Raw genomic sequence first — 20,310 nt, forward strand, 5'->3', positions numbered from 1 at the left:
TAAATAGTTGCACTATATGTATAACATTATTTTTACATTTTATCAATACCATTTTAAAATCTCAATACACATATACAATACTCCAGTTTTCTCACAAAATTAAAACCCCACACACTTAAAATATTTAAATAAAAAACAAAAATTAAAATTATACTTAAACTTCATTAGTTTTATTTGCTGAATTTAAAATTTTGTATAAGATTAAAGAAAAATAATTAAAGATTTATAATACATATCCTTTTTATTACTATGAATACTAAATTCCAGAAAAATTCTTAGTAAATAAAACTTTACATTATATATTATTTTTAGCTTTTAAAGAATAATAAATTGTAAATCCTATAACCTTAAAAATATTTTTATTTTTTTCATAACATAGTTACTATCAAAATTTGGATAACTACAGAATGCTATACATATTAAACCCATCATACAAACTTGTCTAGTTAATTGATAATACTAAATTGTAAATTGGGCTGTGAGGTAAATCCCATCAACCTGTTTAAGATTTCCTGCATTTATCCAATGTCCATATAGCTCGCCTCAAGAACAAAGTTCATGAACTACCATAGACAAACAAAGAATACATAGGAGGAGGATCCAACAGCAAGACAGCTGCTGAGGCTACAGTGGCAAAGCAGGCAGAGATTTCGTGCTACCTGGCACCATTGCCCTTCAACAACATCAAGGGCAAGGTGAGTGGGTAAATTGCATAGCCAGGATTGTGACCCTATGCCATGTTGTAGTAGAGCTCATTTTTGGTTTTTCTGATTGTGTTATCCAGGGAAGTTTGTAGCAAGATTTCCATACAAATCACTGGTCACTTATCTCCTGGTAAACCTCTGGGCTATGCAGACGAAGTGAACAGAGATATTTTTGGGAAACTGCAAATTCCACTGGAAGAAAGGGAGGCAAGATCCTTTCAAGGCAATCCTAAGAGGCCATGCAAATGGCTTAAGAGAAGATTCACGAGCCTTTACTCTCTCCAAAAGCTCTTGGGTATTATCCCTGTGAGTAATTGGTGTGAATCCAAAAAGGCTGGAGAAATGCTAAGAGAGCAAGTTCTGGAATGTCAAGTTTGGGATAGGAATCATTAGATTATAGAATATATTGGGAGGTGTTTAGGTATGTTTATAAATTATAAACATAAATGAAATTGTTAGATAATAGAATATATTTTAAATATATTGGAAAGTTCTTTAAAAATAATTTCAAAATAAACCTTTTGGACATATGAAAACAGAAAGCTTTACAAACTTGATTTCTCGAGCAGGCAGTAAAAATTTACAAACCAAAGGCAATCCTTTGTATTGTCGGCTCAAATCCGTCCAACCTGCAAGGACGCTGCTACTTCTTTCCTCAGTTCCTCCATGTCCCTGGCCAGCTCCACATGATCCTGCTCGAGCATCAGCTGCTCCAGCGTCCGCCGGAGCTTTTCCAGCGCCACATCCAACCCCGACACGCCCTTGAGCGTCTTGTGCGTGCTCCCGACGCGAGCCAGGCTCTTGAGAGCCATGAGTGCCTGCATATCAAAAGTTCACGCAAGTTAAAACTCACAAAAACTTCGAGAGGCTTTCTTGCCTTTTCTTGAGTGTCCAAGTCCGACGAACCGAGTATCTGGACAACAGATTCCACTAGCTCGTCCTCGGGAACGTAGCTTGATAAACCTCCTCCAGCTTCCGCAAGCTGCTCGGCTAAGTCGGCCACCAAAAACAGAGCCTTCTTCATGAGTCTCTGGCTCGTGCTAGAGCTGCTTAACAGTTCCTGCTCGACAGGAACAAGAAGATTAACAGAGATTGGAGCGAGAAATCAAGTTTCCACGACGCTTACCTGCAAGAGTCTCGCGCCACCTTGCTCGTAAAACGCTTCGTGGCCAGCGGGATAGTTCCTGATCACAGCGGAAACGGCATACAGAGCCTTCACGGCCTCCTCCTCGGAAGTAGCCGTAACCATTTTCATCAAAGCTGGAAGTGTTTCCATTTGTAAAATCTACAATGATAAAGACATGAAGAAGTTCATGTAGCCGCCGCTTTCCATCGGACAAGGTGTTTTACCTGACTTTGGACGAGACGATTGTTCTGACTGGCCTTTCCCAGCACCCACGCTGCGGCTACCCGGATGTCCTCTTCGGGGCTCTGGAGCACATCGATCACAGCTTCCAGGCCACCCAGCTTGTTTAAATCTGAGAGAAAGAGATTTTTCAGTGAAAGTTCCAAAACAGGGAAAACAAAAACAGGTACCATTTGCGTTGTCAATCGGCTCAACGAGCTCCAGTAGCTCGTCCAAAGCACGCTTGTGCTCGTCAACCGAGAGAGAAGAATTCTTAAGATCCTTGATCGCTATTCTCATCAAATCTGCATCAGATGGCATTTTCAATCTCTCCATCAGTTCCTAATAAGCACAGAAACAAACAAATCCATTATACACAGCCAGTTCGTTTCTCCAGGTTTCTTTCCTCACCTTGATATCCGCTCGACGCTTTGCGAGTTCCTCGGGAGTCAGCCTCATGGTTTCCCTGGCAGAGTCCTTTAGTTTCTCTGGATCAGAGTGTCCTGCGAAGAACACGAATCTTATACCATCCAACCCAGCAAGCATTGTTTGATACCTATGGCCCATTGGAGAAGGCTATCTAGCGTTGGAAACCCGACCTCGGTATCCTCCAACAGCGAGACCTGCGCCTTGGTTTCCAGATCCTTCTCGTCGATTCCAGTCACCCACGCAAAGCCTCCCCGGCTCGAATTCAGCTTCGCGTCCAGCCCAGCTATCCTAGAGAGCACAGTGGGCGGCGCCGCTGCCGCTGCCGCCCCGCAGGCCAGGGAGAAGAAACACACCAGCGCCATCGCCATCGCCATTCTCGCCATTCCCCTTCCCTATCGCAAACCCTAAAATTTGCCACCACGTCGGACGTGGCATGCCAGTGAAAAGTTGCCACGTGTAACCAATGTTTAATTCAAAATCTCGCGCCACCATGTGTTTAAATCTGGCTTACGTATAGAGATGTAGGCCCGGGAATGGCAAGCCGAGTGGTCTTATCGATGGGGAGCCACAACTTTATCAACTAGATCTTCAAGATTGTCCCTCCCGCAAGGCATCCGTCTTTGTTGCTTGTAGCGCTGAATTTGAGCTTGAGCGAGTACAGTGACTCATACTGATTCATTACTCTGAGTAGTCTCCACGTCAATGCTTTGCGTACCTTGAGAGTACTCGCGGTCTCGTCTCGCAATCTCACAGAGAATGGCTTTCGTACTTCATCATGGAGCAGCCGGATTTCTCTCTCCAGTGAGCAAGACGCGAGCAGCAGCGCAAAGCCAGCACCCTGGAATCAGAGCAACAGCAGTCAGGGAGCAGCCACTGGAAGAAGAAAAAGAACTGAAAAGCTTACTTAGTTTAAGCTCCTCCTCCATCGCCACCGCCGCCACCACCACCACCGCCAGAAAGCCATACACGGGCATTGCAGGACGGCTCTGCGACGCCGCCGAGAGCTTCATTGCAAACTTCATCGAGCCGCGAGTGGTGCGTCCCCCGCGATCGGACCCAAAGATCCAGCTCGCCGACAACTTTGCGCCGGTTCCCTGCGAAGTCCCTCCGCAGCCGTGCACCCTGGTTCGAGGAGAGATCCCGGAGTGCCTGAAAGGAGGCATCTACATCCGGAACGGTGCCAATCCGCTCTTCAAGCCGGTGGGAGGATACCACTACTTCGACGGCCATGGAATGCTTCACGCTGTCAAGTTCGTTGGTGGAGTTCCATACTACTGCTGCCGCTACACCAAGACCAACAGGTACAAGCACGAAGCTTCCGCTGGCCGGTCCCTGTTCCCGAATCCGTTGGGAGATAGTCACGGAGTCCCAGGAATCGCTCGCATCACACTCTTCGCCATGAGAGTCGCGCTGGGAATCGTCGATGCCACTGGAGGAATCGGGACTGCGAACGCTGGGCTTGTCTTCCACAATGGAACTCTTCTCGCCATGTCCGAGGACGACATGCCTTATGCTGTTCGTATCTGCGAGAGTGGCGACCTCGAGACCGTCGGAAGGTTCGGTTTTGATGGCGAGAACCAGCTCAAGTCGCCAATGACAGCTCATCCCAAGCTGGATCCACGGACTGGAGAGCTGCTCTGTTACAGCTACAGCGTCGCCACGAAGCCGTATCTCAAGTACTTCAAAGTTTCTGCTCGAGGAGTGAAGTCCAAGGACGTTCCAATTCCCCTGTCCGAGCCGGTTATGATGCACGACTTCGTGGCGACCGAGAACTTCGTCGTCTTCCCGGAGACGCAGATAGTTTTCCGGTTCCAAGATCTCTTCCTGAAGAGAACCTCTGCCGTTGTGTGCGACGAGAACAAAGTCCCACGATTTGGTGTTCTTCCCAGGAACGCCGAGGATGTGTCCGGCTTGAAATGGTTCGACGTCCCTGGCTTCACGAGTTTGCACTTTGTGACCGGCTGGGAGGAGGACGGCGGAGAAAAGATCGTGCTGATCGCTGCAAAGACATGGCCGCTCAGGAACATGTTTGATGATCCGGCTTCCGTTCATAACACAGTCTGTGAAGTCCATCTAGATATGAAGACGAGCCTGGCTACCGTAACACGAGTCACTGCTGCAGTTCTCGAGATCGGCCAAGTCGATCACCGGATGATCACCAGAAAGACGAGGTATGCTTATTATTCGATTTATGGTCCCTGGCCGAAGTTCTCTGGAGTTGCAAAGCTCGATCTGAATGCTCCCAGATGTTCCAACGTGACGACCATCTCTGAAGAAGCTCTCGAGTATGACCCCGCTGTGGTTGCATGGAGAAAATTTGGAACGGGACGTTTTGGCAGTGAGCCATTTTTCGTTCCCAGGAACGACGATGCCGAGGAAGATGACGGCTTTCTGCTTTGCTACGTCCACGATGAAATAACTGGCGTCTCCGAACTGCTTATTATGGATGCGAGCTCTCCCAAGCTAGACACAGTAGCGTCCATCGAGCTCCCTTCGAGAGTACCATACGGTTTCCATGGGCTGTTCGTGAACAAGGAAAAGTTAGCTCAGCAGAAGCCTGTATAACAAGTAGCTACCAAACTAATGTGTGTAGGTCCATATCACGTCAATGTCCAGCGTTTGACACCGCAGCCAATGGATTTATTTGCAATCCGAAAGCAAGGTCCCAAAAGTCTTTTAGTCCAGTGAGAGCGCCTCGCAACACGTTGCTCATGGCCCTACAAAATCAAGCACTTGAATCTAGAGTAGATAACCATAAGCTCAAACCTCCGGATAAGGTGGCGTTTCTTGATCAACGCATACACCATAATAATCGTTGCAAGGCTCTTTCCTATTGCAGAGAACTGGAATGATATTCGAGCCAATGCTTGGATCCAAAATATGCGAAGCACTTCAACCAGGAGCTTTACCCAGTAAGCAAAGCTTATACGTAGCGATGTCGATTGGAGAGCTCTCGTTTTCTTTGTAGGTGCAGATTCTTTGTCACCAAGAAAGCCGGCTCCCTGTTCTTCTTCTTTGTTCTTTGGCGTAGGGACGGTACGATCAAGAAGCTTTTCCAACAGTTCCTATCAAACAAACAACTCGTGAAAAACGCAATGAATATTTCTGAAGGGACGACCACTTACTTGCCTTCTCCTTTCCGGCAGGTCGAGTTTCTCCGTCCAGCTGAGGACCAACTTGGGGTCGTTGAGACGTAATACGTGCACAGAAAAGATTTCTGATAAGTCGGCATAAATATCCTCCGGCAACAGCATAGTGCACTCTTTGACAGTTTTAGTGTAAAAGCCACTTTGTTGGGCATCCCTGGACCAGCCATCGAGGTAGCACTGAAGAGCTAGATGAGCAGGATAATGGAGCTGAGATGAGACTTGTAGACAAATTCTACAGAGCTGTCGTTTAGAAAAAAAAATATGACAAAAAAGAAGGACTCACGCTGGAAGAACCAAGTAGTGCGGTATAAACTCCAGACTCTCGAAATGATCTTCCAAGATGCTAAATAACGATCCAAGCCTGAAAAGAAGTTTAGACCGTTTAAAACTAGCGCTATTTGTTACCTCCCCATTTCGCTTGTCGCTTGGACAAGCACCATTCCAGCAGCTTCAACAAGGTCTCTAAGGCCTTGATCGTTAACAGCGTAGAGAAGCCGTCGAGTGTCCGAGGATTTTAGCCGCAGCTTGTCAAGAACCTCGGACGCCTTGGACAAAGAACTGGCATACATCGCGCTAACGAGGAATCTAGAGCACGAAAATAAGATCGATCCGCAGAGGTGGAGTGGAAATTTACCTCTCAGCGAGGACAATATCGTCCCACAGCGCATCCCCTTCCTCGCCCAGCATTGTGATAAACCCTAAAAACAGAGCCCTAATATTTGATCTAGTCCATACCTATTTCTCACGTCTTTCACAGCATCGCGTTGGAAAGAAGAGGAATGGTGGCCAGGGAAGAACACGACGATCTCGCGCGACGGCGAGCGCGATCGACGTCTCTGTGCGTCCGGCTGCTGCTAAGAAGTGCCCGGATCGCGGCGGCGTCCGGAGAGAACGGCATTGCTCGCAGCAGCTCTTCCGCCTGCTCGAGCCTTCCCATCCGGCCCAGGAGGTCGATCGCGCAGGAGATGTGCTCGATCCCCGGAGAGAGCCCGTGATCCAGGCTCATCGATCCCAGAAATCCCTGGCACTGATCGACGAGGCCCAGATGCGCGCAAGCGGCAAGAACATTGAGACATGTCACGCCATTTGGATTCCACCCTTCCATCTGCATCGACGCGAAGAGCTCGAGCGCTTGCTCGCCAGCTTTCGAGCGCGAGCACGCGAAGATCATCGCTGTCCAGCAGATGGTATCCAGCTCGGGCATCCGATCAAACGTAGCTCGAGCTACGCCCATCTCTCCAGCCTGCGAGTAGATCTCGAGGATCGAGGTCCAGGCCACGATATCTCGCTGCGGCATGGAATGGAAGACGATCGATGCCGCCGCTGGTTCCCTGGAGCAAGCCCCGAGGAGAGACGTCCAAGAGACAATGTCCTTGATCGGCATCTTCCGAAAGACTGGCAAAGCGCTGTAAAGATCCCCAGCCTGGGCAAATGCTGATAGAAGACTGTTCCAAGCGACTAGATCCCACTCCGGCATGGTGTCAAAGAAATCTTGGGCTTGATCGATGTGGCCGGATTGCGCAAACGCTTGGAGCATTGCGGTCGAGAGAAGGAGATTCCGGAATGGACTGGTGTCGAATGTGTTCTTCGCGCCTTCCAGATTGCCATTCCGGGCAAATGCCGCAAGGAGTGAAATCCACGAGACATCGGTCCACTGTCGCATGGAATCAAAGACGCGCTTGGCGCTGGCTGGATCAGCGGCTTGAGCGAAAGCCACGAGCATCACATTGCAAGAAACCGCGTCGTGCTGGGGCATCCTCTCAAAGACGTTCCTGGCCTGGGCTAGAAGCCCTGATCTGGCGGCGTACACCTGGAGGAAGATCGTCCAGGAGATCAAGCTGCGCTCCTGCATTGAATCGAAGACAGCCACCGCCGAATCGATCTGGCCCTCGTTCGTGAAGGCCTTGAGCATGATTGTCCAGGAGACGACATTCCACTCGGGCATGGCGCCGAGGAGAGATTCCATCCGGCGGAGCTGCTGCCCCTTCCTAGCATAAGCATCCAGGAGCGCATTCCACGACACGATCGTCCACCCCGGCATCGCATCGAAGGCGTTCTTTGCGCCCGAGGCATTGCCTATCGAAGCGAAACTTGAGATGAGCGAATTCCAAGCCACAAAATCCTTGCCCTTGTTCTTGGCTTCATCGCTATGCCGCTCAAACCCAATGGCGGGAAATCTGAGCATATGCGCATATGCATATATTCTGCTAGAGCGTAAGTCTTTTCCCTAGCAATTCACAATTGACATTTGCAACTACCAAAAGTAAAAAGGAAATACCAAGCACGATTAGCCTAAGAACCATAAAGTTTTTGTCTTTCATCCAATGCAGCAAATTAGGGATGGATATGGATTTATGGAATGAAATGCTCTGCGATTTGTGGCAAATCCTCTCTGTACGATCATCAGCTCTATCCCAATTTCTCATAAACACTGTCCTAGAAAGCTTATTTCCTGGAGCTGACGGGGATAAGGCGTGATTGCTTTGGCTCACCATCATTGCGTGAGAGAAGACCCAGTGGTTACACAACCACTGGAAACCTTCTATTGCTAACTGGGGAAAAAGCAGCGAAAAAAGAAATGCTCACCATAGTGTTGGCATTCACAACCTCGGCAGTATGCTTTGTGTGTGGAGGTCGATCCCTGGTGATGGCAGCGATGTTGTGCATGTAATCAAAATTGCAACACTTGAGAGAGAGGAGGGAGCTAGACCACGTGTTGTGATTTGGCCCTCATCCACAGCAAACAATAAACTTCTTCTATCCCAGCCATCCTCTCATTGGCCATGCAAACATTCACAAAAGTTTTCCCAAGAGCCTCCACTCCTTCTCGTTCTACAGATAGAAAAAGCTTTCCAAATCTAAAATCTAAATTTTACTTGAAATTTACTTGCCTTATTGGAATTCAGATTTACCACTGGGAAAGAAACATTGATAAATCTTTCCAAGCTACAGACCGGATTCACATTGAAGTTAGGAATCTTGGACGCTACTTTGTGACAGTATCACATTTTAGTTTCAAGTATAAGCTGCTTTAGGATGAACCACACTTAGACTTTATTATGTTGACAACCTGGAAGTTTTTGGAGCAGTAGCGTCAACTCCAGTTTAGAGAATTTCTACTGATGGCCATGCAATCTACATCAAACAAAATGTTTGCAGTAGATCTTTTCTACATCATGCTAGGGTTTTGTAAGCAGGTGGCATAGAGTCACGAGCGGCCAGCAGCATGGTCGATGAGTGAGCTACTTAGGTGGTGCACAGGGCGATAGAGCTTAAAATATAGAAATATTTTAGGTAACAATCCAAGAAAAGGTATAAAGATTGTATTGTTAGATAAAAAAATTGCACAACTAAATATAATATTTAATTTAATCTAGTGATTAAATTTAGTTATGAGAGACATTTAATTTGTGCCTATATTATGCATATGCTGTGATTATAATAGATGCTGATAAGATTTGCAGACAAATAGCCACAACAATTGTCATTGCAGCATATTTAAAGCCATGGGTCTTATGCTTCTTGGGGAGTGTTGCAAGAATTTGTAAAAAGTATATGAACTAGAAATTGCCCAACAAAAGTTGGCAGGTTGGCAAGGTGAAGCTTTTATCTCCTCAATTGCCTTTTAATATTGCCCAGAAAATGTTGGAAGAGTACAAAAATCAATAATTTTATACAATATTTTCTTTTGATATTTTTATATGTGTATATAATAGTATAGAGTATAGGGATTGTGCTTTTGAGTTCTCGTATTATATGGCATTATGATTTTTCTCACTTATAACTCCATCCACAGTCTTGGTGATTGTCTTCAGGTAACTTAAGACCTATGCACTATTTCAAACACTAAAGGGAAAAATAAGAATTACTAAGTAAATATTATTGATAAAGATAATACTAATATTTTAAGAAATTACTCAACCCAGAAAAATTAAAACAGAAACTGCTAAGATTAATTTTTTATAGTTATAAGAATAAATATATTTAGTACACTTCCAAAAAAAACAATAAAAGAAGAATTACTAAAAATAAATTTTATTAATTATAAGTTATATATAAAGTTGTGAATGCTTGGGATATAGGAATAAATATATTAATTGAGGTTTAAACCACTGCTTATATATAAAAATAGATGGACTAAATTCAGTCCTAAATAAACAAGTACTATAGGGTAATACATGTATATACATACATATATTCACAGATCTTACATTATCGTCCCCTTTGGAAAATGAAAAAGTGACGATAATAAATTAGGTGGAACATTTAAAGCTTTTGCTAGGTGATTACAGACTACCATAAGAATCTAAAGCTTAAGTGATATACTCCTTAATTGATGACAGCATGGTATAGTAAAAGAAGAGAATGCAATGAAAATTAGAAGAAAAAGTAGATATAAGCACAATGATAGCTAAAACTCTAGATCTTGCAAAAGGCTAATACAAATCTAGATTTAAAAGAGAATGAAGAAATAAAACCAAAAAGTGCAATGCTAAACACTAAAGCAAAGCACTGTCTAAAAGCTTTGCTCTTTAATGACAAATTACAATACCTCTCACCTCCACCAATGTGGTTGCTTAGGATAAAGCAATAAATATATTAATTAGGGTTTAAACTTGTATTTTAGATTTAGTCCCAATAGATGGTCCATATGCTATAATACTATAATTAGTGTATTACCTAGCCAAGGTAATAAATATATATGCATGCATATTTATAAACCCTACAAAGTATGTTTTTATTTGGAATATAGATAAATTTAGAATCCTAAAATATTAAGAAAACTTACCCAGACTCATAGAAATGTAAAGACGAACTAAGAAGATTAATTATCATTAATTTGGGGAAGCATTATTTAATTATTATGTGTTTACTTGGAATATGAATAAATATATAACCAAGATTTAAGAACATTAATATATTACTCAGACCCAAATATAACCTAAAATTAAAAAAATTGTATGTACCCTTAAACTCAAAATTAATTTAATTTTAAGTAATATAGATTTAGTAAATAATTACTTTTCCATGTGCTTTTCTTAGAATATAGAACAATAAAATGTTAATCTACTACCCAGACCTAAGTAAAACTAAGAAAAGAAATATAAAAAATGATTGTTATTAATATATAAACTATAAATTCAAAACCTGATATTCTATGTATATAAGATTTATGAAGGTGTTTAATTTTGTTTATTAAGACTAAGCTAACCCACACCTTAAGCATCATATGGAATTGCTGTAATTGCCCAATCATTAGTATAGCTTATCAATTGGTGACAGGTGACTTTATCTATCAACTAAACATATACATAAAGAAGAAAATTATAAAACAGAGTAAATGTCATCTTAATTATATTAACTGATTGAGGCAAGTTTAAGTCAAAATGAATTTTAATCATAGTATCCAAGCTAGGAAACGATATTTGTGGCCCAATGGTTTTGCCACCTAAGCAACATCTCCATGGGAACCCCAAAAGCTATTGTTCTTCTGCGCACACAATCCCTCACAAGAGTTTTCTAAGAGCCAAAAAAAATTGACAAGCAATGCAAAAGGGCCATAGACCCAGGCAACATTTTTTGTTGCCTATTGTCCATGGCTTATGCCCCAGCAATTCTCTACCCCAGCACCTAGTCTCCACTCACACCTAGAGGAAGTTGGAATAGCAAAATAATTTGTGCTTACCCTAACTTTGATCAACCATGGTGGACTTGATGCTCTTGGCCTTTTGCTGCTGGAACTCTTGTGCAAGTAAATAGCACTTGCAGAAGCAGTGGGAGATAAAATCTTGGCTCTGTGATCTAGGCAGCTTGTACTTCTCCTAGAGCTTGGTTTTGTAGTGCGCCGAGAGGTAGCAACACAGCCCAATACAAGAGCCCATTAAACAGGCACATTGAAAAAATGAAACTCACATAAGAAAGCAAGAAGCAAGGAAGAAAACTTAAGAGCTTACATTCATTGTCCACAACCTCGGCTAAGCATTCAAAGGTTATGCAAGGAGTGCTTTTAATTACACAACTTGCTCCATGACAAGGCCAAGGAAATCACATACATGTCAACAGAAAACAAACACTTAGACTATCAGTCTCTAAATATGGCTAAAGCACTCTCAAGCTTCTCTACAAAAAGGAGAAAGAATTGGGTTATAACTTTCCAAGTCACACTGTGTTGGTTGTTCTTCTCCCAGTTCTTCACAAACCCTAGAGCTCTAGAAGAGAGAATAATTACTGAAAGACATTACTTAATTATGTGTTTTACTTAGAATATAAAACAATAAGCTATTAGGAACATTAATATATTATTTCCCAGATCTAGTCAAGAAAATAATTATTTGTAAATATATATGTTATTGAAACTGTAAATTCAAATCTTATATTGCATAGTATTATGTATTAATAAACTATATTTGCAGTTAGGAAAAGTATTTTAAAATATTACTAATTCATCAAATACTACATACATTATTTTAGTTTTTTTTTGTTATGAGTTAGATTATAAATAGCTAAGGCTACATATAAAAATATAATATATACTCCTATTGTTAAAGTTATTTAAGTTTTTTATATTAACATTTGAAATTTTGATCATGGTCCTACACATTCATAAAACTAAATCAACCCACTATCACTTGGTGTTAGGTTCTATATGTTTTAATGATATTTAGATAGGCCATCTGTATAGAATATAGTTTTCTTATTATATTTGTAGATACTGTTAAATTAAATTATAAAAGTTATTTTTGACCTGAAATATTTAAGATTATAATACTTCATAAAAGAGAATAAGAATGGGTAAATTGATTATTTTTTATAGAGCATTAAAAATAAAGTTATTCATTTAAAAATAAATATTCACTCGCTTGGGTAACTTGTTAAACAGAATTCTCTACCAATTTTGGATTTTGATCTAGTGATTCCACCAAAGGCATACATAATCTATCATCTTATAGATACAACTTGTTACTGGTTAGATTAGCAAAAACATTGTATATTAGCACTTGGATAACCCAAAATTTTTTGATACCACACTTCCATCACTATGATAGCGCAATTAGCAAGAGATAGAACCTACTGTTAGAGTCTAGCTAGCACTCACCACCCAATGTCCTAATCTTTGCACCCATGAATTCATCTAGTAAAGAAAGTAAAATATTTACACTATGCAAATTTGCCACAATGAGAAGCATGTGAGCGATGAATGCCCCTCCCCTGGTGCCAGTGGCTAGGAAACTACATGCTAAGCAATTCTTCAATGTGATGCCCAATATAGTTCTCCCGACACTAGGCACAACAATAAGCTCAAGGAAGATCATAAAGAACGTTACCATCTAAGCATAGAATCAAGCCAAGACCAATTGTCACAACTACTGTTACAAGTTCTAACTCCTTCACTTTTGCCTTCTCTAAAGCTTGTGCCACCACCTAAAGAATATAAAAGAACTCCAAAACTTCCATTGAAAGGAGAATAGCTTACTTTGTAGATTGCTTGCTAGTGGTTTAGACATGCTGCTAGAGACATCACACCACCATACTGTTGAAGCAACTTTGCCTTTGAATCTAAAGAAACAAAAGAAAACAAAATAAAAATGAAGAGAGAAAAAAAAGTACCTACAAACTTAATGACTCTCCCAAAATCTTTCCATCGCTAGTACAAAGTTTGAGAAAATGCAATCTCATTGCAAGAAAATCCACTTACAACAGTGGCTCCGGTGTCATCGCCATGGTTGGTCCTGATTGCATTCGGCCAAAATCCCGACCGCCGCCAAACGCAGTCAGCCGAATGCAGTTGGACAGCTCTATTTGGTGATTCCGTTAGACAAAAAAAATGGTGATCACACTTGCAAGGGCTAGATTTTTTATGTTGTTGCAACTATCACCATTGCCACTGCATCTCCACTACTTTGCTGTTCTCCTACTGTTATGGAGCAATCCATCCATCCATGAATGTGCAGCCTAGCAAGCCTACATAGAATCCGACGAAGAGGGCTATAGCCTATAGGAGCTACGTGCGTACCGAGCTCTATAGGGCAACACTCTCCAGTCGGTCTGCCTTTGTTTTCAATTGAGCGTGGAGCAGCTCGCTAAGGCCTCATAAATCGCCCAGTCCGCGATGCTTGAAATTTTTGCCCTAAAATGGAAATTACAATTCCATGATTCTAGCGATTCAAGCGATTCTGGCACAATTGAGCAATGGTGCCTGATTGAGCATGGTCCTATGTTACCAAGCTCACTCCTTATGCTTTTGGCAAAGGAGTTGGGTGTTGGAAATGTAATTATTGTGGAAAAATGTATGGTGGTCTGCCAAAACGAATTAAGGTGTATCTTGTTAAAATTTCTGGGTATGATATTGAAGCATGTAGTGCTTTAAATGTTTCTCTTCATATTCAGAACCAAACTCACCAAATGTTGGTGGAGCAAATCACTAATACCCCTTTGTCTTTACCTTCTATAGCAAATCTACAAAGTAGACATTTTGATGGGGCATTTGCTTCTGGAGCTGGTATACAAAGTGTTAGTCAATCTCAACCTATGAGTGCTTCTATAGGCCATGAGGGATCATCTGCTTTGGTTTTCCTACTTTTATTAATGTGGTTTTACTAAAAATGTTTTTTTTTTATCAAAAAAATTTTATGAACCGTTCAGCCGTTCGGCATTTTCACAGCCGGTTGGCCAGTGGGCATTCAGAACAATCAGGACCAACCATGGTCGTTGCAACTTGTCTCAATTCCCAAAACAGGTAGTAGACTAGCAACTGCAGCAAAAAAAAAAGGCACTATGCAGGAATTTGCACATTTGGGATGAATGTGAAGCACCATTGCAAGGGATTGGCAAGAGCATGCCCATAGCCCATAAAACCCTAAATCAAAGGAAAGAGATCTAAATATAAGCTTGAATCATAATTTGAAGGTGTATTGTCATTATAAATGCTTTCCACTAAATCCTGGAATTTACCCTCTTAATTTCAACAATCTCCATTGCAAAAGGTTTAGTGTCAATGCCAATTAACACTTTGCATGTGACATGTGTGGTAGCGCCTTCTTCTCTCACCCCAGGCAATTAACTACTTCCTATTGGCTTGATAGCAAACATCAATAGAATTATTTGTTAAGATATGGTTAAGGAAATAACCCTTTTACAGCTACCCCTATCGGACGGCTGCCATTGGCTAAATCTGGCAGCCCAGAAAGGTCAACACTCCCTCCTTATTATTATATCAAATAACTTCATACATTAATTTAATGTGGTTTGCATCTAGACCACCTGCAAGATCGGATTCCATAGGCTTAGGTGGGACATGTATGTAATAACCCTTGTAATAATTGCTCCAAATAAAAACATTATTTTGAAGTTGACATGATTTTAAAGTTATTTCAGTGGTTAAATATTTTGTAATATATTTTCTCTGGATACGCCAGATTTAACCACCCTAGCATATGCTTCAGGTTATCCTCGCTTAACTATCTTTTAACCCCTTAAAACCCTTATGGGAAACGTCATGGGGCGAAGGGAGAGCGCATTGCAATGCGCGCCATGGATTGTTAGGGTGTGAATTGCGCTAGGGCAAATGTTTGCGGTGGGGCATTGGCGCATCGGCTGCCGGAGGCATTGGATCTCTCGCGGCTGCCCTGGATTTTGATCGATCTTTCGCTCGCAGCGATTGATCGGCGCCAGCGCCATGGCGGGCATCACGCCAATGCTGTCGTCGACATCGCTCCAGTACAAGAACGCGCTGGATCGAATCGCCGGGCCGCCCCAGTTTCGGTGGTTCTCGTGGACGCAGCCCGGGTGTGGGAGCCCGTGCTCGCCCGATCAATGCAGTGCCAGTGCCAGTGCCAGCGCCAGTGCTAGGGCGTCGTCTCGATCCAGGAGAGTCCAGGTTCTAAATATTTTTGTGAGAGCCGCTTGGTGTAGTGGGAAGTTTAGAACGAGGTCTCACGAGGAGACGAGGTCCGTAGAGAGCAGCACAGCCATCGAGAAGCGTGTCCTCACGCACTACTCGTCCGCCAGGAAGGATTTTGACATACTGGAGAGGCTCACAATCTCTGAGACGTCGTCGGTGGGGTTCATCTCGCGGGATGATGTTGTGTCCACGGATCAAAGAGACTTGGAGGAAGAGATATGGACGATCAATGACAGCGCGGAGCTGTATAAGATCGATGGGTGGGGCGCGCCATACTTTTTCATCAATTCTAAAGGTCACGTTAGCGTCCATCTCCAGGGGCATCTGGATGGTAAATTCATCTTTGAAGTTGTCCGAAGGCAAGAATTTTAATATTTTCTGTTTTGTTTGTTAATGGCAGGCGCGGACGAACTGGACTTGGTGGATCTGATAGAGAGCCTCAGACGAAGAAACCTTCAGCTACCAATGGTTCTTCGTTTCCCCGAAATAGTGCAGCACAGGATTCGCCAGCTGAATGACTGTTTCAACAATGCCATTGCGAAGTTCAGCTATCAGGCAAGTTTCTCTTTTCTTTTGATCTTTTTTTCAACAGTTCGCTCTCCTGACGTGTAGCGGCATTTTCAAGGAGTTTTTCCTATCAAGTGTAACCACGACCGCTATCTCCTCGAAGACATTGTGAAGTTTGGGGATCAGTGTAAGTTTGGGCTAGAAGCAGGCTCTAAACCCGAACTTCTGATAGCTATTGCAAAGCTAAGGGGCAGTAAGGACGCGCTTCTCATCTGCAACGGATACAAGGCATTTATTTGTGACCCTGTTCCAGTGTCGAGGCTTGATGAGTTGTGTGCTGTTGACTTGTGAGTAATTGACTCTAGCGTCGATGGACTCTTGACAACAAATTGTTTCTCTTACTTTCTAATTTTTGTTTCTAACTGGTGGTGCTGATGTGCAGGATCGGGTATATATTGAGAGTGTGTTACTGGCGAGGCAGCTTGGCGTGAATGCCATCATTGTTCTTGAACAGGTTTGTATTTCTTTTTATTTCAAGTAGTTTATCAATGAACCTATGACAGATGGAGGAGCTAGAAATGGTAATCCAAGCGTGCAGAATTTTGAAAGTTCGACCCATGGTCGGTGTGAGGGCAAAACTAAGCACCAGACACACCGGGCATTGGGGTGGTTCTTCAGGCGACAAAGGGAAGTTCGGTCTCACGGTGACTGAGATCGTTCGTGTTGTGTATACGTTGAGAAAGGTTTGTTACGCATTTTTATGCTGGATTTAATACTAACACTTGGAACATGCAGGAAGGCATGTTGGATTGCCTTCAACTCCTGCATTTTCATATCGGTTCGCAAATTCCTTCGATCTCTATTATCAAAGAAGCCATGCGCGAAGGAAGCCACATCTTCTGCGAGTTAGCTTTGATGGGCGCACCCATGGTATGTACTCCTTTACTTTCGGTATAGTGGCCATCTGAAGCTTTCTCCAGCAATATATTGACGTCGGAGGCGGGCTTGGTATTGACTACGACGGAAGTAAAACTCAATCGAGTGCTTCAACAAATTACAGCATGCAGGTGGGCCTTTTTTTTTACGTTTTCGAAGCTTACCATGGTTTTCTCTTTTCTATCCCAGAATTATGCAAACGATGTGGTGGCAGCTCTGGTCGATGCTTGCATTTTAAAAGGGGTTGCTCAACCCGTGATCATATCTGAGAGCGGGCGGGCCCTGGCATCCCATCATTCCGTTCTTGTCTTCGACGTTCTCAGCACGTTTGAGCGGTCCGAGAACACTTCCCTCGCAAATCTGGAAGTTCTGACGAATAACTCGCCTTATAGCCAGCTGAAAGACAATGGTCGAGGCTGCTGTGCCAACTCAAACCGTCCGCCTTGTTCAACAAGCCCGGCCGCCGATCAAGATCCAGGGGAGTACCTCCTTCACACGTTTGAGAAGGTCTACAATACCATGGACGAGTCCAACTTCAGAGAGTCATACAGCGATGCCAAGCAGTTCAAATCCGAGATATCCAGCCTCTTCAAGCTCGGATGCCTGAGCCTGGAGCAGCGAGCTCAAGCCGACGCGCTGTACGAAGCACTCTGCCATCGTGTCGTAGCACTGTGCAAAGGAGAAGATCTTCCGGACGAGCTCCAGGAGCTGAGGGACTCACTGGCCGCAGTCTACCACATCAACTTATCCGTCTTTCGCTCGGCTCCCGACGCCTGGGCCATCGACCAGATCTTCCCGATCATTCCACTGCAAAGGCTGACCGAGAAGCCGACTGTTCAAGCTACTCTGGCAGACCTTACCTGTGACAGCGATGGGAAGTTTGATCGGTTCATCGGCGAGAATGGCGAAGTAGCAGCCGCCCTCCCTGTTCACGAGCTGCGCAAGGGAGAGCCTTACTTGATGGGACTCTTCCTCGGTGGTGTCTACCAGGTAAAGTTTCCTTCTCTCTTTTGTTTCCGGTACTAAAACTTCAAGCTCTGTCAGGAGGTGATGGGAAGCGCTCACAATCTCTTCGGTGGAACAAACATAATTCACGTCAAGATCAAGCCACAGACGAGCAGCGACATCCTTACCTCCGCCGCGGCATTGCTCAAGAACGGCAGCTCTAGCGGCCGGGGAGGCTACACGATCGAGAGAGTGATCCGGGGCCAAACCATGGAAGAAGTGATGCGAGCCGTCCAGCACGTAGGCGACGAGATGACCGAAGAGCTGCGAAGGGAGGCCGAGGACGCCGTCGCAAAGGGCCATCTCTCGGTGGAAGAAGCGCAAGCACTGCTAGTGAATTATAAGAGAAGCTTGGGATCCTACACTTACTTGAGCCGATGATATGCTCCCGCCAATTATTTTAAAGCAGGAAAAAGATTCTCTTGATAAAAGTTTTAGGGTTTTGCTTCGTATCTATAGAACCCTAGGGTTTCTCGGGCTCTGGCGATGGCGAGCGAAGACGACGACGCTCGCAGTGGAGGCGAGCAGAATCGCGCGGCGGAGGAGGATGTGGCGGAGGATGGGGCGGAGGAGGAGGAGGAGGAGGAGGCGGCGGATGGATCCAATGCGGTAAGGAAGCGGCGAGTGCTCGAGCGGCTGGCTCACAAGATGGAGAAGGAGGATGTGAATGTGCGCGTCCACGACATCCAGATCAAGGGGAACAAGCGCACCAAGGACTGGGTGATCGAGTCGGTCCTGGGCAAGATGAAGGAGGCGACGACGCTCCAGGATATTTTGCTGGAGGCCGCCAAGGCCAGCGTCCAGATGGAGCGCATGGATGTGTTTGAGAGGTGGGTCATCAATTTCGATGTCGGGCCGCCGGAGCTGCCAGGAACGACGAATGTGATCGTCGAGGTCGTGGAGCCCGAGAGGCCTTACTCGTGCAATGTGGGGATGTTTTCCAGGCCAGAAGTAAGTTCTCTGGGTCTCTCGAGCTTTTATTTTCTAGTTTTCATGTTTCTCATGGAAACTGTACTGCAGTCTCGAAAATGGTCGCTGGAGGGAACCTTGAAGTGGAAGAACTTGCTGGGTTATGGAGAAACTTGGGATGGAACTGGCTGCTACGGCTGGGACTCCACAGCTGAGAACAGTGTGGGAGTGAATTTCCCCAGGTTTAGAACTTGGCCTGCTGGTTTCTTCACTCGGGTCTCGTTACTCTCCCAGGACTGGCACAAGTACTCGTCTTACAAAGAAAGGCTGCTAGGGGTCTCGACTGGCTTGATCCACGACAACAATCACGAGCTCAGCTACAACTTGACGTGGAGAAACCTTGCCGATCCGTCTCATAGAGCGTCCAAGACTGTTCGCGGCCAACTTGGTCACTCTTTGCTCTCGGCTGTGAAGTATAGCTACAGGTTGGACACCCGGGATTCGTCTGTGAGACCAACTGAAGGATTCGCATTTTCCACTTCCTCCCAGATCGCTGGCTTGGGACCCGACGCCAGGCTCTCGCGGTTCTTCAGGCAGGTACTTGAAAGTCACGATGTTTTCTCTGCCTTTTATCTTTACTGATGTCTTCTTTTCTTGCATTACAGGAGCTAGATTTCCGTTTCGCTGTTCCTCTAGGCGTGTTCAACGCAGCCTTGAATCTCGGTGCCTCGGCTGGGCTGATCGTTCCCTGGGGGAAGGATTTCCTGAGCAAGTCGACGCCTCTGAGCGACCGGTTTTACATGGGAGGACCGAGCTGTCTCGTGAGCGAGCTCCGGGGCCCGTTCAGCCTGGTCGGCTTTCGAACGCGTGGAGTCGGTCCCAGGGAACTCAGGCGGCTTGTCAAGTCCGGCAACGAAGAGGAGATCGGGAAGAGGGACACCTTGGGTGGAGACTTCGCCATCAACGGCTTCGCGGACCTCTCCTTCGATCTGCCGCTCAAGTTTCTCAAAGAGCACGACATCCACGCTCACGTCTTTGCGTGCTCGGGCAACATCTTGAGCCTAGCGGACAGGAAGAACATGACGGCGCAGAAGTTCTTCTCGGGGTTCCGGTCCTCGGTGGGCGCGGGCTTGGTCATCCCGACGAGAATGTTTCGTCTAGAGGTCTGTTTGATCTTTGGTTTCTCTTTGTTTCTCCTAAAGTTTGTGTTTTGCTGGTTTGGAAGATAAACTACTGCCGAGTTCTCAAGTACCAGGAAAACGATCGCGTCAGGAAAGGATTCCAGTTGTGCTTCTCGCCTCCGTGAAAGAGACGGGACGTTTTTGACTCGATTCTATGAAGAAATTTGTCCGAATAAATGGATTTTTGAGTAGTCTAATGTTAGAATTTAGTATATTCTTAGCTTGTGCCTTGACCGGCCCGGTC

At 44.6% G+C, this 20,310-nt stretch overlaps 6 protein-coding genes across 7 annotated transcripts; 3 read left to right on the forward strand and 3 right to left on the reverse strand.

Annotated features, from left to right (window-relative positions):
* Positions 1-1,236: 1,236 nt before the first annotated feature.
* Positions 1,237-2,871, reverse strand: LOC9662992 (hsp70 nucleotide exchange factor FES1). The gene is made up of 7 exons (XM_024671342.1): positions 2,606-2,871; positions 2,461-2,552; positions 2,241-2,391; positions 2,055-2,182; positions 1,831-1,989; positions 1,582-1,764; positions 1,237-1,522 (listed from the first exon to the last, which is right to left on the reverse strand). Exons 1-7 carry the CDS (start codon positions 2,859-2,861, stop codon positions 1,319-1,321), a joined length of 1,173 nt encoding a protein of 390 aa, XP_024527110.1. The 5' UTR covers positions 2,862-2,871; the 3' UTR covers positions 1,237-1,318.
* A 348-nt stretch (positions 2,872-3,219) lies between these two features.
* Positions 3,220-5,135, forward strand: LOC9662993 (9-cis-epoxycarotenoid dioxygenase NCED4, chloroplastic). Its single transcript, XM_002960227.2, has one exon. The coding sequence runs from the start codon at positions 3,235-3,237 to the stop codon at positions 5,041-5,043; it is 1,809 nt and encodes a 602-aa protein (XP_002960273.1). The 5' UTR covers positions 3,220-3,234; the 3' UTR covers positions 5,044-5,135.
* LOC9662994 (protein APEM9) lies at positions 4,634-6,393 on the reverse strand. 2 transcript variants are annotated; one of them, XM_024671350.1, is made up of 7 exons: positions 6,262-6,393; positions 6,033-6,212; positions 5,911-5,988; positions 5,604-5,859; positions 5,245-5,543; positions 5,055-5,195; positions 4,883-4,998 (listed from the first exon to the last, which is right to left on the reverse strand). In XM_024671350.1, exons 1-6 carry the CDS (start codon positions 6,312-6,314, stop codon positions 5,084-5,086), a joined length of 978 nt encoding a protein of 325 aa, XP_024527118.1. In that variant the 5' UTR covers positions 6,315-6,393; the 3' UTR covers positions 4,883-4,998; positions 5,055-5,083. The 2 variants fall into 2 exon arrangements, with proteins under 2 accessions (XP_024527125.1, XP_024527118.1); XM_024671357.1 differs by having other exon boundaries at positions 4,634-5,195.
* On the reverse strand, positions 6,379-8,294 carry LOC112345018 (pentatricopeptide repeat-containing protein At1g56690, mitochondrial-like). The gene is made up of 2 exons (XM_024670894.1): positions 8,214-8,294; positions 6,379-7,854 (listed from the first exon to the last, which is right to left on the reverse strand). The coding sequence occupies exons 1-2, from the start codon at positions 8,292-8,294 to the stop codon at positions 6,379-6,381; spliced, it is 1,557 nt and encodes a 518-aa protein (XP_024526662.1).
* Positions 8,295-15,095: 6,801 nt separating this feature from the next.
* On the forward strand, positions 15,096-18,418 carry LOC9662995 (biosynthetic arginine decarboxylase). The gene is made up of 9 exons (XM_024671945.1): positions 15,096-15,859; positions 15,929-16,083; positions 16,141-16,323; positions 16,478-16,549; positions 16,599-16,778; positions 16,831-16,965; positions 17,016-17,102; positions 17,161-17,961; positions 18,016-18,418. The coding sequence occupies exons 1-9, from the start codon at positions 15,304-15,306 to the stop codon at positions 18,355-18,357; spliced, it is 2,511 nt and encodes an 836-aa protein (XP_024527713.1). The 5' UTR covers positions 15,096-15,303; the 3' UTR covers positions 18,358-18,418.
* A 44-nt stretch (positions 18,419-18,462) lies between these two features.
* LOC9662996 (sorting and assembly machinery component 50 homolog B) lies at positions 18,463-20,263 on the forward strand. Its single transcript, XM_002960229.2, has 4 exons — positions 18,463-18,927; positions 18,997-19,482; positions 19,551-20,048; positions 20,111-20,263. Exons 1-4 carry the CDS (start codon positions 18,463-18,465, stop codon positions 20,189-20,191), a joined length of 1,530 nt encoding a protein of 509 aa, XP_002960275.2. The 3' UTR covers positions 20,192-20,263.
* The last annotated feature ends 47 nt before the right edge of the window (positions 20,264-20,310 follow it).

The sequence above is a fragment of the Selaginella moellendorffii genome, unplaced genomic scaffold, assembly GCF_000143415.4.
Source record: "Selaginella moellendorffii unplaced genomic scaffold, v1.0 SELMOscaffold_0, whole genome shotgun sequence".
NCBI lineage: Eukaryota > Viridiplantae > Streptophyta > Lycopodiopsida > Selaginellales > Selaginellaceae > Selaginella > Selaginella moellendorffii.

Excerpts from the sequence above, each read along its gene's own strand:
- LOC9662995 (XM_024671945.1), top strand. The coding sequence starts at position 15,304 with ATGGCGGGCATCACGCCAATGCTGTCGTCGACATCGCTCCAGTACAAG. Across the intron at positions 16,324-16,477 it reads TCATCTGCAACGGATACAAG|GATCGGGTATATATTGAGAG; the intron begins GCATTTATTTGT and ends GCTGATGTGCAG. Across the intron at positions 16,550-16,598 it reads CCATCATTGTTCTTGAACAG|ATGGAGGAGCTAGAAATGGT; the intron begins GTTTGTATTTCT and ends AACCTATGACAG.
- LOC9662993 (XM_002960227.2), top strand. The coding sequence starts at position 3,235 with ATGGCTTTCGTACTTCATCATGGAGCAGCCGGATTTCTCTCTCCAGTG.
- LOC9662994 (XM_024671357.1), bottom strand. The coding sequence starts at position 6,314 with ATGCTGGGCGAGGAAGGGGATGCGCTGTGGGACGATATTGTCCTCGCT. Across the intron at positions 5,860-5,910 it reads CACTACTTGGTTCTTCCAGC|AATTTGTCTACAAGTCTCAT; the intron begins GTGAGTCCTTCT and ends ACAGCTCTGTAG. Across the intron at positions 5,544-5,603 it reads TGCCGGAAAGGAGAAGGCAA|GAACTGTTGGAAAAGCTTCT; the intron begins GTAAGTGGTCGT and ends TTTGTTTGATAG.
- LOC112345018 (XM_024670894.1), bottom strand. The coding sequence starts at position 8,294 with ATGCACAACATCGCTGCCATCACCAGGGATCGACCTCCACACACAAAG. Across the intron at positions 7,855-8,213 it reads TTGTGAATGCCAACACTATG|GGAAAAGACTTACGCTCTAG; the intron begins GTGAGCATTTCT and ends GTGAATTGCTAG.
- LOC9662996 (XM_002960229.2), top strand. The coding sequence starts at position 18,463 with ATGGCGAGCGAAGACGACGACGCTCGCAGTGGAGGCGAGCAGAATCGC. Across the intron at positions 19,483-19,550 it reads TCTCGCGGTTCTTCAGGCAG|GAGCTAGATTTCCGTTTCGC; the intron begins GTACTTGAAAGT and ends CTTGCATTACAG. Across the intron at positions 20,049-20,110 it reads CGAGAATGTTTCGTCTAGAG|ATAAACTACTGCCGAGTTCT; the intron begins GTCTGTTTGATC and ends CTGGTTTGGAAG.
- LOC9662992 (XM_024671342.1), bottom strand. The coding sequence starts at position 2,861 with ATGGCGAGAATGGCGATGGCGATGGCGCTGGTGTGTTTCTTCTCCCTG. Across the intron at positions 2,392-2,460 it reads AGCGTCGAGCGGATATCAAG|GAACTGATGGAGAGATTGAA; the intron begins GTGAGGAAAGAA and ends TGTGCTTATTAG. Across the intron at positions 1,990-2,054 it reads ATCGTCTCGTCCAAAGTCAG|ATTTTACAAATGGAAACACT; the intron begins GTAAAACACCTT and ends TTATCATTGTAG.